Here is a 17,947-nt window from a genome sequence, read left to right as displayed (position 1 = left end):
TTTTTTTTTTCTTAACTATCAAGTTTATATATTTAATAAAAAATATTGATAGCATAACTACTTCTTTTAAATACAGAAATATATACATATATTTTGGCATTCGTTATGGCCATAAATTATTTAATAAGCTGGTTTTACACAAAAAAAAATATATTGCTTTATTAATTTTTTAAACTATCCTGATTGTATATATATTTATCTTTCCATATCACCACATGTGTATCCATATGATACCGTTGAAAAAGAACAATTGTTTTGTCATACTATCAAATTGGATAGTTTATTGCTTTTTTTTCTCCCTACACAACAAAAACACAATTGATCATTCTTATAAGGTAGCAAAAAGTATAAGCTTATTGTAGCTATTTGTGATACATAATATATTATGAATAAAAAAAAAAACTAGCCAAAATAGCCAAATTGTAAAATAAAAAATGGCTAGCTGGCCAAATTTTATCCTCTTAACAAATTGAGAAAAATTAGAGGATGCATATTAGTGGAACATTATGCAAATATGTTTATCATTGTTCTTTTCTTTTTTATGGTTATCATTACTATTTCATGTTTTATGCTTATTTGGGGGGTATAATAGAAGTCTGATAGTTTTATATGAACTTAAAAAAAATATGTACATTCATAAAAAAATGATAAAATGGGTAATAATAAAATGCATACTAATTAAACAGGTGAAAGACATTTACAAAAAAATAATGTTGCACAATAAATGCAACAATCTCAACATAAAAAAAGAAGGAATTAGCAATTTTGTGTCATATGCTAATCGAATAATTATTTAAGATCTTCAATATCTTTTCCTGTAAAAAAAAATTAACGTATAAAATATGAATAGTTATATATGGCGCACTAAGCATTATGCCTATAAGGGGATTAATTTATTTACGTCTATTTAAAAGATAGTATGGAATATGCTGTTTACTTATGTATATTTCTTTTATTTCTTTTCTTTGCCTTACCGTCGATCGAGTAACGTCAATTTGATAAATGCACGAAAGGAACAAAAATGCAAAGGGGAAAACGCTCTTTAAAAGAGCCTCGATAATAAATTGAAAGGTGCTATATTTAAAAAATATATTTTGGGTTGTCAAAAACATTGTTATCAAATTTTCAATAATATTTTTAAAAGAAATTTCAAACATATGGATAATGGTGTATAACAAGGATTTATCTATATAGCATTTAATGCTTTTTAAAATAAATATAATATTATAAAAGTAAGAAATTAAAAAAGAATACTTTAATCTTTCAGCAATCTTTTTTTGGTAATGCTCTTGGTTAAATTTGTTTGAACTACTTGGCTCGTTGTCATTAATTTCTTTTGTTTTATTTTTATTTGAATCAAAAAAATTTCGAGCATTTTGAATGAAAAATTCTTTTTGTTTTTTTAGATCATCGTCTATTGAATTAGGTAATCGATTTGCCTCGACACCCCATGCTTCATTGGAATCATTTCTTTCGTTTCTTTCAGTGTTGTCACCTTTATCAAAGAACAACAAATTTTGATAAAAACTATTATTATTGGCTTGAAGAAAATCATAGATATATGCTACAAACATCTTGTTTATAAAGTTGTCCATCACAATGGAAAAATTTATACATGGGTTATCATTTTCTTCTTTTAGTATTAAACTGTTTAAGTTATGTTTTCTATACTTTTGTAGGTCCAGCACCGTTTCCTCAATTTTGTTGTTTTGAATTAGCGATTGTATTGCTATGTAATGATTAAGAAATAAATTTTTCTTTTTCGTTTTTTTTTTGAGATCCTTTTTTATATTTTGTGGACAATTTTTTATTACATCATCTTGTTTTTTATCCTCTTCTTCATATAAATATTGAACAAAATTATAGTGATTTTTAAATGATGTCTTTTCTTGAAACTCTATATTTGCTACCTTTTTTTTTGAACTGCTTTCCTTTTCGTTATTCTTAAAAAAGACACAATAATACATATAATTAAATATGTTAGTGTTTAAATTTAAAAAAGGATAGTCCCAAGTTGAAATATTGTTATTTCTAAAAAAAAAATAACTATCTAATATATTTTCTTCGTTTATATTTTTATTAAATCCGTCCATAAATTTTGTTATATCATGTAATATATTTTTTTTTTTTTCTGAACTGTACATAAAATCGTAATTATTTTCCATTTCAGGGGCTAATTTTAAATTTGAGCTAGCTAATTTTGTGTCGTTTTGCTCGTAACAGCTAGCCGAATTACTATTATTATAATCGCTATTTGTTTTGTTTTTTTTCATAATAGCCCGCTCATTAAGCTTATTCAACAAAGATATATTGTTTGTGTGTATATGATCATCGCTATTTTCGTTTAACCGGGACAAGTTCCCAGGTGTTATTTTAATATGCACTAAAGATAAAGCGAAATAATATATAAATGCTACATGCTTATATAAATTTGTATCTACTCCGTTAAATAATTTTTGATATACACTTTTTAATCTTATAATTTCATTTAAAAATAGCTGTAATATTTCGTAACTATGTAAATTTTTTTTATGTGTTGCTTGCCCTCTGTTATTTTCACAAATAAATAATCGTTCTCTTATTTTTGTTAATATATTATAATGTTTAAGTTTTAAGAATTTATTTTTGATGTATTCCTCACCATTTTTGTCTGTTACATGATGATTATCAAAAATATGTTCTACATTAGTGCTAACATTTCCAGTGTCGTTATTATCACTATGATTGGCTAGTTTACTACTTTTTTCTGAACAGTTAAGGTTTTTTATTTCGTCGTGTTTTCCCTCTACACTTTGGTGTGTGTAATTATGATCCATTTTATTTTCATCAAAATTTAATGTATTAAAATAGTTGAATATATCTGCCAAATATTGTATCCACAATTTTAATTTACCTACATCATCCGTTTTCACAATTAAATTGCAGAGCAATTTTTTAACTTGTTTAATTTGTTTATTCACATTTTGTTCATAACTTTTTAAATAGCTAGCTAAATTATCATTGTTGGATTTATTATTATGATAATATTGGTGAAGACATAATTTTATGTTACAACATAGTTTTATGTATTTTATACAGTTGGGTAAATTTTCCTCATGGTCATTACTATTAATATATTTATGAATTAATAAAGGTATTTTAAATATTTCAGAAAAAAATACATTATTTGGTAGAACATTTTCGCTAGTCAAATAATTTAAATCTTTTACATCCTTTTTATATTCATCACTTTGAAACAATTCTGTAATTTTGTTGTATATTATATTTACATCCTCAATTATTGTTTTTTTATTTTGTACATTATTTTCAAGTTCTTTATAAAGAATAGAACTTTTAACAAAAATATATGGATATTTTGAAATCAAATTTTTCATATCTTTTATATTATCATTTTTTTCCTTTGTTAAGGCCATTTTTTTAGTAATAATAAATGTGCTAATATCTTCACCATCATTTTTAATGATATTTTTTATTTCCTTTTTATGTAAATAATACTCGTCCATATCTATATCTTCCTTCATTTTTTGATAAAACAATTAAAACGGTAAAAATATTCAAAAAAACATTTATATGTTCCTTGTGTTAAGAAAAATAGGTATTGATTACCTGAACATGTTCATAATATTATACCCCTAAAGATGGGGACTATATATGTAATATATAATAGTTACTAAAATAGTTACCAATATATGGTAATTTATGTTCGGTAGATTTTGATAAATCTAAATATTTTATAAAATTTAAAAATAATTTATTTATTTCGCGAGAAAAAATGCATATGCAAGAATAAAACGGAACAAGCATTCAAAATTTTAGTAAACACCGGAAACGAACTTATATCAGTGCCCAATATATAATCGTTTGATTATATTAGAAAACTAAAAAGATAGAGAAAATCATTTATTAGTAGTCGTTTTAAAATATGTATCCATACACATGCCTATGCTATATTATTTATAATTCATATGGTAGGGCTAAATTTATGAAAAAAATTTCCGATTACATTTTTAAAAAAATTCGAATAAACAATAAAAGATAATAAAAATAAACCTTATGATAATGCTTTTGAACAGAATGCGAATTTCACTTTCGCAAGAATTAAAATTGCTTTTTTTATACTTTCTTTTCATTTTCTTTTTAATATCTATATGTTTTGCTGGGCATAAATAAATATGTATAGCCATGCACATACATAAATATATTAATAATAATGTAGTCTTCCCCACTTTTAAATATGTACAATATATTAGGCCGATAAAATAATATAATGAACATTATAGAACTATAAGAATAATCGGAAAACTACTATAATAGTACAATAAGTATGAAAAAAAACTTCAAAAAAAAAAAAACGGTACATCACCATAAAGGATTTTACGAATTATAGAAAATTAGATAGCTAAAAGCATCAAGAGCTTAAATCAAATAAATAATTATAAATTATAAAATTTTCGTGATACAAACTTAAAACAAAAATAATAATATAAACGGTACAAACAAAATTGATAAATTTGTAAAATTATCAAAAAAGAACACACACTAATAGATATATATCAGCATATGGCCCATAAGCATCATCGCATCTGCATATAATACTACATATAATATTATTTAATGTACAATTCTGGGGATAATAATTTAAAACTTCTCGTCAAAGAATTTAACAGTTTTAACAATTATTTCTGTGCATTCATCTAATTGTTCTTTTGTGATACATAGAGGTGGGGTTAAACGGATTGTTTTGTCATGGACATCTCTTGTAATTAAACCGTTTTCTTTTAATTTCAAGCAGATATCTAAAACATTAACTAATTCATTTTTGAATTCAATAGCACATAACAATCCTTTACCTCTTATATCTCTAATAATTTTAGAATCTTTTAATTCTTTTTTTAAACCTTCTAAAAATGGACCACCCAATTTGTCAGCATTTTCGCATAATTTTTCATTAATTAATACGTTTAATGATTCAACACATATAGATGCAGCTAATGGGTTACCACCATATGTAGAACCATGTTCTCCTGGTTTGATAACAAGCATAACACTATCATTTGCCAAAACAGCAGATATAGGATAGTGTCCTCCTGATAATGCTTTACCCAATAAAACTACATCTGGTTTAACATTGTAATGGTGTACACATAATAATTTTCCGGTTCTACCTAATCCGGTTTGAACTTCATCAGCAACAAACAAAACATTGTATTTTTTGCATAAGTTATATACACCTGGTAAGTAGTTATCTGATGGTACAATAACACCGGCTTCTCCTTGAACTGGTTCAACAATAAATCCACAGACATTTGGGTCTTTTAATTCTTCTTCTAAAGCTTCTAAATCATTATAAGGAACTTTGGAAAATTGGGGAGCAAATGGACCGAAATTAGATGTACATTTGTTGGTAGTAGATGCAGAAATGCAACCTAAAGTTCTTCCTGAAAAGTTATTTTTGCATACAACAATTTTAGCCATATTTTCTGGAATTTTTTTAACTTCATAACCCCATTTTCTGCATAATTTATATGCGGTTTCGTTGGCTTCTGCTCCAGTGTTCATCATTAATACCTTGTCATAACCAAGTAAGTTTGTAAGATACCTTTCACAGATCCCTAAAGATACACTAAAAAAGGCTCTGCTACATATGGTTAAATTCTTAGCTTGGTTAATCATGGCATTTAATATATCTGGGTGGCAATGTCCTTGGTTGACTGATGAGTAAGCAGATAAAAAGTCGTAGTATCTCTTATCATTAACGTCATAAACAAATACACCCTTAGCTCTCTTTAATACAACTGGAATGGGGTCATAATTATGAGCTCCATATTTTAATTCGTTGTTGATATAATCTTCTGGGGTTTTTAAATCTTTGACGAATTCCATTTTGAATAATCTAAAAATTGCAAATATCAAAAAAAAGTATGACCATGTGCAGGTAAAATTGGTACTTTTTTATAAAACACATGTATGTGCAGGTAAAATTGGTACTTTTTTATAAAACACATTGCATGTGCATAAATTTTATGAAAAAAAAAAATCACAAAAAAATAAATACAAATATAGAGATAAAAAATACTGCAAGTATAGGGTAAAAAATACTGCAAAAATATATTGTGTAAGTAATAATATGCACATAGGGTTTTATATTATCTCGGCTTAATGTACATTTTTTCGAAATATTCAAAAAGCTTACTTAAATTAAATAATGTTAAAATATATGAAAATATTTTAAAGCGGAAGGGTTTGGTTTCAATTAGGTGTTGAATTTATATAGATATGCGGATGCTATGGGAATTTTTTGTAATTTAGAGTAATATAATAATATTATAAATGTAATAATTAAATTAAATTTATTTTGTTTTAATTAAATATAATAAGCTTAAATTGAAAATAAAATTGTATGTTATGTGTGGAAATTAAAAATTTTTAAAGTATTTTGAATATAAAATAGTTTAAAATTTAAATGTGCTAATAATATTTTTTAATTTTTTTTATAAAAACATTACATTTTTCATTTACGAAATGTAATATTTTTCAAATTTCACATAATTAAAAGTATTATTTTTTATGTTAATTCTCCGTTTTCTAAACGATATATTAGAGATAGGTGCGATAGGAGGGGGGGGTATTTTAAAGATGGTCACAAATTGGTCAAAATCCGTAAAATTTATTACTTATATACTGCATTATAAGTAGAAAATTGCAATTTCATTTTTTTTTTAAAAATACAAAAAAATAGCAATTTTATTATATGTAATTTTTCTCAGTATTATATACACATAGTATATTTTCCGGGCGCATTAATATTTGCATGCATACACATAATATTTTTTTCTGTACTCCGTGAGCTTCAATAAATATCATATGAATATCTATTAATATATATATATAGAAAAGAAATTATTCTTTGAAATATTTTCACAAAGTAGGTGGTGGTGGTAGGAATAATGCTACTTTTTGCGTACACTATGAATGTAAGCCCTATATGATATTTATATGGGCATATGCTAAAAATTAAAGTTCTAAGTGTACTTAAATATGATATAAAATTAGTAAATATATTATATATATATGTGAACAAAATAATAAGTAGGATATTAAAATATGTAAAAATTACATTAAATGTTATAACACCCCCGGGTGACCAAAGTAAAAATTTAGCTTTTAATCATAGGGAATATTTATTTTTATTTTATGTATGCCACTATTTATAATTTCCTGAATTGTTCATAATATTTTATGCATACGTATTCCAAATTTTATTTAATTTGTATTGTAATAGCTAGCTCATAAAATGAAGGTGAAATTGTAAAATAACACCCTCGAAATAAAAGCAATTTAATTGGGAATACTATTCATAAGCATATAATTTAAATATCTACACCTTCTATATATGTACCTAAAATGGAAAATCTGTAAATTTGCATTTTACATATTTTTTTAATTTGCGCGGCCATGCAATATTAGTCTATACTATAACTCATTTTATTACAGTCATGTAGGTACACTTATTTGTTTAAAACCCTTTTAATAGGCACAAGGTAGTATCATATACCATATAGTATTTATGACTACTCTAGCATTTCCAATGCTCCATATATAGTATTAACTTTTTTGTGTGCTATAATGAATTATTAACTTGTATGAAATGAGGGTTAGTGTTACTCGATAAAAAATGCACATACAAAAGGATCGGCTAAACGCGTATGCTTATATGTATAACATGCATATATTTATAAGTTGTGAAAAAAAATAAATAATAAAACAAAAATAAGCATTGCATAATATCATGTATACATGCGTAAAGCATATGTACATATATAAAGTATGAATAACTTTTATTTGTGTAATTGTAAAAAGTAAAATATTTTTGTATTGAAGAGAGTTGTAATATATTCTTATAAAGTTAATTTATTTTGCCATAAAATAAACAAAACTTGTAAAAAATCGAAAAAGAAAATGGAAAAGAGTGTAATAAAATAAGCAAATAAACGTTTATTATTTTTGCTTATTTTTCTCCCCCCATTGATTTTCCTGCTCTAATTATTTCATCAACTAAAAGGATTTGTTGTGCTATCGCAGTTGAAATTGATATGATCTGTTTCTTTACACAATAGTTGTCGTATATACCTAAAAAAAGAAAGAAGCATAAATGAATAAGTGCTCAAAATAATACTAATTGAAATGGATAGCAATTTTATTTTTTTAATTCATACCTCGAAGGTGAGGTATTATAGGTTCGCCAGAATCAAGATCAACACCCAAAGGTTCTGCTGGATTTTCATTATATTTATCTATAACATTAAAAAGTGATTGATGTATATCTAATCCACTATTTTCTAATAAAACTTTTGGAATGTTTAATAAGCTGTTAGCATAAATATCAAATGAAAATTTTTGTTTTCCTTTAATATTTTTTTCTTCTTGTTTTAATTTATTATAAGCAGCAATTTCAAAAGCACCAGCACCTGATATAACACAATTATCATCAATTGCATTTTTAATACTTCGTAATCCATCTCTAATTGCATCTTTAATTTGTTTAATCGTATAATCATTAGGAGCTTGTATAAATATGGTACAGCTTTTAGGATTTAAAACTTCTTCTATAAATGTATATTTTTCATCGTTAACACATATTTCATATACTAAACCTGCATATCCAATATCTTCTTCAACGATATCATATACATTATTACATGGATTACCACCACAACATAAAACAATGCGTTCTAAGTTTCTTCTTTTAATTCTTCGTAATGCCATAATATTTTCTTTTGCTAATAAATCTAAACTGATTGGATCAATACCTTTTTGATTAAAAACTGCAAAGTTATACATCTCTCCTGTTTCTTTAAATTTTTTTTCTATTATATTTTTTTTTATTTCAATGATTTTTTTTATTTTATCATCTGTAAACTTTCTTTCTGATTCAACTAATTTATCTCGATCTTCTGCATTTGAATAAACAAATGATGAGAAGACTTCGCTCTTTTCATATTCTAAACTAGTATTTAAAACAAGTATAAAACATTTTGTTAACCTGTTTGGCATATTAGGATGTCTACATCCATGATCTAATACCATACCTCGAACAAGTTTTGTATTTATGCTCATATTCCTTTTTATATCCATAACTTCAATCATATGTAAATCTATTTGCTTATTTTTATTATAAACAATCTGAATACTATCCACTAAGTCTTCAGATAATTTATCAGCTAGCTGTATTGGCAATTTAGTTCGAACGCATGTTTTAGCAACATTATATAATACCTCTTTATTAAAATTATCTTCCATATTTATTGGAATTTTCATTGTATCTAACAAATCAAATAATATATTTTTAACTGTATCAAACCCTTGTGTAATAATTCGAGGATGTATATTTTCATATAATATAAATTTTTCTGATAAATAAATTAATCCTGTTGTTATTATTAAATTACTACTTGATCCATCTCCTAAATTTTCATCAATACTTGAACATATTCTACCTAACATCGTGGCTGTTGGATGTTGTATCATCATTTCATTTAATAAAACATTCCCATCTTTTGTTATTTTTATAGCACCTGATGCGCTAACTAGCATCTTGTAACTCCCCTTTGGACCAAGGTTACTTTTTATTATTTCATACATCCCCTTGCTCGCATTTATGTTTGTAAGCAACACGTTCGTCGAGCGGAGGCTGTCCGCCTTTTTGTTTAGCATATGGACCGACATCTGCAATGTAGGAAGGGTAGAGAAGTTTGAGAGAGGTGCAGAAATTTTTTCAACACTGACAGCCAGTCGAAAACGCAAGATATGCAATACACAGGAGGTATAAGCTCACCTTTTCAGAGTCCTTGAGATTAATCAAACGAAAAAAATAAATACAAAACAGGCACGAATAAAGAAAACCAACTTCAGTCTCGAAATTGTAGCTTATATTTTATAACTTAATTATTTATGCGTAATGATTTTTTATTTTTTAATTTACTAAAGCATTTGGTACGCATATAAATAAATGTGCGATATGAGAGAAAAATATAAGCTTGCAAAAATTGTAAAAATTGTAAAAATATAGAAATGGAAAAATGGAAATGAATATTTTCTCCTTTATAGATAAATATATGATGCTATTTTATTTGTATAATAAATTTTATCAAAATAATACAAACATAATATTTATATAACAGTGAAATATGAAAGTATATATTCTAAATGCTGATATATATATAATATTGAATTTTATTTTGCCATTTAATTAATTTATATATTTTTTTTATTCTACAATTTTTCCTATTCATAAAGTCGAAGCATATATGTTTATTTGCCGATAAAAATATTTCACAAAAAAAAAAATATAATAAGGCAACCTCCAAAAAACAGTGCGACACATATATATAGGAATATTTATATATACATAGGGAATGAAAAAATGAAATAATTTTTGCGCTAAAAAAAGTACTACCAAAACAAAATACACTTTGAAAAAAAATTAAATTATTTTTTTATAATAATTTGTTTGTACATATTTATTAGCATTCCTAATGTTATATGATTATTTATTTTTTTTTTTTTTGAAAAATGTTATTTTTTCATTTCTATATATTATAAAGATATTCCCAACATAAATCTATAACCGCATTTTTTACTGCTTATCCATTTTTGTGTATAAAGGGAATGACTTCATTGAATTTGTTGGACTAACGATTGTAAAGAGAGAGAGAAAGAACAAATGCACATATTTTTCACAAAAAAAATAAACAATCAAAAGATAACGAAAACATAAAGGTTTTATACATTAAAAAGGTATGTACCAAATGGTTGCTCATCATATTAATGTCGAACAAATGATGAAATAATTAAAATTATGGATATGCAATCATGGCACTTCATACAATGTATGCATATCCCTACGATTCAAGAGGTAAAAAAAAAGATAATATATTAAAATGTTACACACATTGATATGGAAAAAAATTATGATTGAGAATGCACTATTAAAGCATATAGAGGCTTGTATAATTCTTACACTTTCCAACGTCTAATATTTATATAGGCATATTCATGTGTAGAAAATAATTTTAAAGATAAGCTATATATTCGTGGGTATTCCCTCCTTTTTAACAGCATGTTAATTTTTTTTTTTTAATTCTTGGCGGTTTAGAATTTTTAGTTGTATGAGGGTAAATAAATACATAACCCTGAGCCGGGTTTAATCCATTATTTGGCCGATACCCCAATTGACGAGGATTAAAATTGTACATACAAACTTTTTCCGTATCATTTATTTGATAAAAAATATTTGCTTTACTATCACATGCATTCTTACTTTGTTCATTATTTATATTTTCGCTAGTTTCTAATAACCCTGGACTTGTGTTATATTTTATATAATCGCTTGTCTTGTTACCAAATAAGTTACCTAATGTATTGCCTCCTTTCCAATGAGTTTCATATGATCTTAATTTTTTATCTTCCAACTCATAATTGTCACACTTAAAATTGTTATCATCTTTCGGGGGAGCACTTATGTTGCTATCATCCACGTTCATGTCATTTTCGATGTCAACCCGTTTTTCGACAATTTCTTCGTCACCTTTTTGTTCGTCAACCTGTTTTTCGCCAACTTCCCCTTCATTAAGGGCCTCTCTTTGCTCGCTCTTTCCGCTACCCCCTATTTCATCTTTACTAACTTGAATGTGGAAAAAACAAGTGGAAATAAATAATTAATAAAATGAAAAAAAATAAACAAACAATGGAATATACAAAATACTATGCTCATTTAGAATGCTAAAACATTTTCCACAATCCAAATATGCTTAAAATACAATTATTTTTCCTGAACAATTCAGGTTATTTAAATAATAATGAAATAAATGCCTAAATTACATGTCATGTTCAGGCAAAAAATATATGGCAGCATATAAATAAAAAATTTAAGAATAAAGTTGCACACGCAAGCCCACATGCATATATAGAAAGAGAAAACGGCTTAATTAGCAATCCATTTTCCATATAAAATAAAACAGAAAAAAAGACTTATATACCTGATATGCTTTCCTCATTTATATTTTCCATAATTTTTAAAGTAGTCGAAAGGTAGTTTATATTTTTATTTAATTCGGTCTGCAATTATTATTAACAGAATAAAAATTTATAAAGCTCATTAAAAAAAAATTATAAAATAATATGACATGTTCATATAATATTTTAAACATAATATGAAATACAAAAAATAAAATAATTTATTCAAAAAAAAGTTATACTAAAATGTAGATAAAATTTAATACGTGTCTTAATATTTTTTTCTCAATATTCCCCTTCCTTTTTTTTGCACAGTAATATCGAAATATAGAAGAATGAAGTAAAAAAATAAACTAAGGAGATTAAATTTTTCAGACACTAAAATATTTTAAGCATATATAAAAACTATAACTTAAATAATTTTCTTAATATAAAATATGTGGCAATTCCTTGTTGGAACAAAATCATACATAAATGAAATGAGAGAAAAAAAAGAAATCCATTTTTCATTCCGTTGTTTGTGATAAGAATGTGTAAGCTTCAATAGAATATGCTAAATGCTTACAAATTTACGATACCTTTTTATTTTATTATTATCACTTTTCTATTTGCCAATTTAATGTTTTATTTGTGTGTGTGAACTAATGGAGCCACAACATTTGAATAAGAATGTGAGCTATAAAAAGGTTGGTAAAATCTATAGACAGTTATATGGGCATATATGTATTACTACATGGTAGTGCTATAAAATGGGTTAAGGAAGATTATATATATTTTTATTTGTAATTCGATAAACCTTTTTTATAAGCAATTGGTTAGAGGAACGAAACAAGGAACATACCCGTTTGTATATGCACCAACATAACAAAAACAATGGTTAAATAGTATGTCATGCTAGTGTTTGATTTTTATTTGAATAATTTTTACAAACTTATATAATGCCCTATTTCTATGCATTTATAATTATATATGATGTTTATTTTTTTTTTCATATATTGTAGTGTTCTCAAATTGTGAAAAAAATATTATTACGTTATACCAAATAAAAAGCTACACATTTTAAAATCAAGTAATAAAATATATTAAAATAATTTATTATATGAAAAGAAAAATGAAAATAATATTTTTAGGATATACATAAAATGGTTACCAAATTAATAATTTTTATATAGATATATTTATAATGAATATTTCGACAAATAGATTAGTATGCATAATATACATTACCCAAGTACGATATAAATATTTCATAGAAAAAAAAAATATATAAAATAATGCATACTATATATATAAAGCAAAAGAAAATATTTTTTATAACAAACGAACTGATAGAATATTGCCAATAATACGTAGGATTATAATTGCACATACATATATATAAATAAACATATTTAATGTGTTCTAATTTATATTATGAATAAATTATATACTATATACGATTTAGTATAATATGCAGTCATTTCTCAAATCCTTCATTATATGTGTAAATATGTTATCCCTTTCTAAAAAAAAGTAAAAAAAAAATAAAGCTATAGTAAAAAAAATTACCATTGATATATTTATTTTTTCTTAAGGGGGTTTATTTTTCTAAGCGAGAAATTTAAGTATATAAAATATAGTTGGCTATTGATATATATTATTTATATTTGTTTTTTTTTTTCTATATATAATATATATAGTGAATAGGTACATATAATAAGCCTATTTATATACAACTTATCTTATGTTTGAATGATTGATACACCTTTTTAAAGTTATTTAAAATTTTTTAAATATATTTATAAATAAAAGAAAAAATGGCTGATGGGGAATATAACTTTTCACTAACAACATTTAGTCCAACTGGAAAGCTAGTACAAATTGAATATGCTTTAAATAGAGTATCTAGTAGTTCTCCGGCCTTAGGTAAATGCATAATAAATTTATTTCCATTTTTTTTATAAGCTTTGTTTCTGTTCGCTTTGTCATTTCATTTGACTTCATTTCATTTATTTGTTTCACTTTTGTAGGAATTCGGGCAAAAAACGGAGTGATAATTGCCACGGAGAAAAAAAGTCCCAATGAGCTTATTGAAGAAAACAGTATTTACAAAATTCAACAAATCAGTGATCATATTGGTATAGTATATGCTGGCATGCCAGGTGATTTTCGAGTATTATTGAAAAAGGCAAGAAAAGAAGCTATCAAATATTCTTTACAATATGGAAATGAAATATTAGTAAAAGAACTTGTAAAAGAAATAGCATCAATTGTTCAAGAGTTTACACAAACAGGAGGTGTCAGACCATTTGGTTTATCTTTATTAATTTGTGGTGTTGATGCTTATGGATATCACTTATATCAAATTGATCCATCAGGTTGTTATTTTAATTGGATGGCAACATGTATAGGAAAAGATTATCAAAATAATATTTCATTTTTAGAAAAAAGATACAATAGTGATATAGAAGTTGAAGATGCTATACATACAGCCATATTAACTCTTAAGGAAAGCTATGAAGGTGTTATGAATGAAAAGAATATTGAAATAGGGGTTGTATGTAATAATAATACCTTTAAAATATTAACCCCCAATGAAATTAAAGATTATTTAATAGAAATAGAATAATAATAAAAAGGAACAAACCTAACTATAGTAATGATTGAATGAATACATACGATACCTTTTTAAAATGTTCTTAATCAAAAAGAATAGAGAAAAATTTTGTGCACACGCACTTCCTTTTTTACCTTCTTAACATTTATGCTGCATTATGTTATATTCCATTATTTTTTTTTTTAATTATATAAGCATTTCCATGAAAATATGGGAGTCCTATTTTCTACTTTCTCCACCTTTTTCAACTTATAAATATTAAAAATTGTATAAAAATTCGCTTTATATACATAAATAAAAAAAATTATTTTACAAAATCCACAAAATGTGTATGTAAATAATGTTCGAATCCTATTCTCTGTAGTACAGTGTAGGAATTGAATAAAAAAATGGTATATTGCCTATCATTATTATGGTTTAAACATAATTGATAATTTTCACACTTGTACAAACAATACTGATTGCTGCATATAATGGATATTTTTTTTCTTAAAACTTTGAAAAATTTAATATGACAATTTTCAAGGTATACATATTGAGTTAGTAATAATACTAACACGGAAATAGCATTATTAAATACGCTTCGCCGTGTCAATAATGATAAAATACCCAATAAAATGGAAATGCATAAAAATAAAAATGTGCAATCGACATGTAGCTATTTATAAATATTTTATGAACTAGTCATAATTTTTTGCACAAATAACAGAACAAAAAAAAAATTTATAAAAATATAGCCAAAATAAAAAAAAAAAATATAAAAATACAGATAAATTATGAATATATAGAGCTAAAATGGATATTTCCAAAATTAATGTACTAAAATATTATTCCTGTTCATAAAAAAATTAATATAATATATATACATAAATACTTACTGACTATTTTGAACATACTAAATACTGAAAACGATTTTAAACTCGTTTTTGCACATTTGGGATATCCCCAGAATAGTAAAGCATTCAAGCTAAAAAATTCGCAAGAAAATATACGTATGATTTCCTTAGGGAAATAAAGAAATTATTTTATAAACACTTTGCTACTTTATAAATAAAAGATGAATCGTGTTAAGACCGCATTTTGTAACTATTACAAAGGGATAGTAAATAAAAACCCTCTTTTTCAAATAAAGAATAATACTAACCATCTGAATAGACGATACATAAATATTAGCCCTATAAAATTTGACAAAAATAACATAAATAATAATGAAACACCAAATGCAAATAATTTACCTAAAGCAACCAGAGTACCCATCATGCGTTTCTTTTACGGGATTATAGCTGTTATGGCAATTGTTCCCATTTGTCAGTCTCTGTATGAAACTGATAAATATTATAAAGAAGTAATTAATTAAAAAAATGAAGAATAAAAATGTGTATCCATGTTTGTATCTACATCCTTTCGATTTCACTTGCCCATTTATTTATCTATTTAACTTTTTATCTTTATAGAACAAGCACTTATATGAAAAGGGAAGTACATAGGAAAGACAGCAAATTCAATTTCAACCATTTGGGTGCTACAAATCATAGTTGTTATATCTTGGAACACATTTTAATACCAAGCTGTAAATAATTCGAACATACTTTTTTGTTATTTCAAAATTTTTATCATTTTTTATGTTCCACATTTGTTCGAAAGACCATTTCGTGGAAACAGCAATTTATGCATTCATTTATTTTTGCGTAATTTTTCTCATTTGCTTATTTTTTCTATTTTAATTTTTTTGTATTACTATCGTTATTTGCCGCATTAAAGCGTGTAAATGAAAAATATGAGAAAGTTTTATTAAAAAAAAAAAACTAACTAAATAATAAAGGGCAACCATTTACAAAGTATAGGTAGCCAATTTAAATGTAAAAATAAAAAAAAAACAAAAAAAATATGACTAAGCAATGTGGGTAAGCAAAATATTATGACATGTTCAGGTTATATGGCAGCTTTAAAATTTAAGCCAACTTGGAAAAACTTTGTTTTATCAGTACGTTGGTGTAATAATGGAAAATTGAATGAAAGTTCTAGAGCCACATTTTTTTGAACATATGTCATAAGTCCAAAACCTGCTGAAAGACGAGTATCTTTTTTTAATTGGCTAAAAGATGAATAAAAATTATCACTTAATCTTCCTAATTGTATATAAAAAAATAACATAGGATTAATATTTTGAATATTTAATATATATTTAAACATAAGTTGTATATTTGTAAAAAAATTAGCTCCTAAATAGTTATAAGTAATATCATATCTTTTATTGTGTGCATTAAAATGAAAACATTTTTCTGGAGTCCCAATAGCGTTATATTCAAATCCTCGAAAGATTAATGAACTTCCTATACTACCAGTATAATTGAAATTGTTTAAATAATATTGTTTATTTTTATTATAATTATATTTTATTCCATTACTAAAATGTATATATGAATAAAAATTTTTAAATATATTTTTAGCGTATAAAAAATTTAAATGATTTTTAAAAAAATTTGCTTCACAATAAGGCAAGGATACTTCATTTTGTATTTCATAGTAATACCCATCAGTTGGATAAAATGTGTATTGACTTCCATTTTGATCATTTTCGTTGTCTTTTTCATAATCGTTTGCATGTACATAATTTAGCTTATCTTTTTTATATACATATTTGATAGTATGTTTAATATGGTTGTCTGGAAACTTAAGAACATTATCTGAGGGGATAAAATTTTTATTTATTTCATGATAGATTTTATTAAGATTAAGTTCCCAAGCTATGGAATGGTTTTCTTTAACTAAGTTTGTTTTAACTGAATTTGTTTTTATACTATAGGATCCACATTTTATATTATTGAATGCTGATATATATGTTTCAAAAATGAATTTCCAATCCTTAAAATATTTTATATATGGTAATACAAAGCGTATTGAAAAATTGTTTGTATATAAACTACTTATATTTGCTTTAAGCTCAATACTATTTACTGATTTAAAAATGTATGGCAAACTAATTTCGATATCACCAGTTATTTCACCACGATTATTAACATTCGTTCCAATCATATAATTTTTTTTTCTTTCTTTAAATATATAATCTATTGTTATATGAGTATCTACTAAGCTATTTAATTTCACAACTGGATAACCATCAAATATATTTAAACGAATTATTTTATTATTACATTGTGCGATATTATAAAAAACTTCTTCTATATTTTTACTTCTCTTTAACTCATGAAATATAAACTCTAATTTGCTTTGTTCAATTTTGTTAATCCCTTCCAAATTTATTGTTACATCAGTTATTTTTTGTTGAGGATCTATCTCCATTCTTTGAAAGTCGTCGAAAATGCATTTTCCTAA

The 17,947-nt window shown here is 25.0% G+C and overlaps 7 protein-coding genes across 7 annotated transcripts; 2 read left to right on the top strand and 5 right to left on the bottom strand.

The window, feature by feature from the left end:
• Positions 1-770: 770 nt before the first annotated feature.
• Positions 771-3,521, bottom strand: PCHAS_0108100 (conserved Plasmodium protein, unknown function; the record flags this gene model as incomplete). Its single annotated transcript, XM_016797931.1, has 2 exons — positions 771-815; positions 975-3,521. 2 exons carry the CDS (start codon positions 3,519-3,521, stop codon positions 771-773), a joined length of 2,592 nt encoding a protein of 863 aa, XP_016652999.1.
• A 1,117-nt stretch (positions 3,522-4,638) lies between these two features.
• Positions 4,639-5,883, bottom strand: PCHAS_0108000 (ornithine aminotransferase, putative; the record flags this gene model as incomplete). The annotated part of the gene is made up of 1 exon (XM_739667.1): positions 4,639-5,883. One exon carries the CDS (start codon positions 5,881-5,883, stop codon positions 4,639-4,641), a length of 1,245 nt encoding a protein of 414 aa, XP_744760.1.
• A 2,125-nt stretch (positions 5,884-8,008) lies between these two features.
• Positions 8,009-9,726, bottom strand: PCHAS_0107900 (T-complex protein 1 subunit zeta, putative; the record flags this gene model as incomplete). Its single annotated transcript, XM_731381.2, has 2 exons — positions 8,009-8,130; positions 8,217-9,726. 2 exons carry the CDS (start codon positions 9,724-9,726, stop codon positions 8,009-8,011), a joined length of 1,632 nt encoding a protein of 543 aa, XP_736474.2.
• Positions 9,727-11,111: 1,385 nt separating this feature from the next.
• Positions 11,112-12,069, bottom strand: PCHAS_0107800 (conserved Plasmodium protein, unknown function; the record flags this gene model as incomplete). Its single annotated transcript, XM_016797917.1, has 2 exons — positions 11,112-11,683; positions 12,039-12,069. The coding sequence occupies 2 exons, from the start codon at positions 12,067-12,069 to the stop codon at positions 11,112-11,114; spliced, it is 603 nt and encodes a 200-aa protein (XP_016652998.1).
• A 1,742-nt stretch (positions 12,070-13,811) lies between these two features.
• Positions 13,812-14,623, top strand: PCHAS_0107700 (proteasome subunit alpha type-2, putative; the record flags this gene model as incomplete). Its single annotated transcript, XM_738200.1, has 2 exons — positions 13,812-13,920; positions 14,025-14,623. The coding sequence occupies 2 exons, from the start codon at positions 13,812-13,814 to the stop codon at positions 14,621-14,623; spliced, it is 708 nt and encodes a 235-aa protein (XP_743293.1).
• A 1,045-nt stretch (positions 14,624-15,668) lies between these two features.
• PCHAS_0107600 (conserved Plasmodium protein, unknown function) lies at positions 15,669-16,098 on the top strand (the record flags this gene model as incomplete). Its single annotated transcript, XM_016797904.1, has 2 exons — positions 15,669-15,956; positions 16,066-16,098. The coding sequence occupies 2 exons, from the start codon at positions 15,669-15,671 to the stop codon at positions 16,096-16,098; spliced, it is 321 nt and encodes a 106-aa protein (XP_016652997.1).
• A 445-nt stretch (positions 16,099-16,543) lies between these two features.
• On the bottom strand, positions 16,544-17,914 carry PCHAS_0107550 (sorting assembly machinery 50 kDa subunit, putative; the record flags this gene model as incomplete). The annotated part of the gene is made up of 1 exon (XM_726686.2): positions 16,544-17,914. One exon carries the CDS (start codon positions 17,912-17,914, stop codon positions 16,544-16,546), a length of 1,371 nt encoding a protein of 456 aa, XP_731779.2.
• Positions 17,915-17,947: the final 33 nt, after the last annotated feature.

Source organism: Plasmodium chabaudi, assembly GCF_900002335.3.
Source record: "Plasmodium chabaudi chabaudi strain AS genome assembly, chromosome: 1".
In the NCBI taxonomy this organism is placed as follows: Eukaryota; Apicomplexa; class Aconoidasida; order Haemosporida; family Plasmodiidae; genus Plasmodium; species Plasmodium chabaudi.
This window is presented reverse-complemented; position numbering and strand designations above follow the sequence as displayed.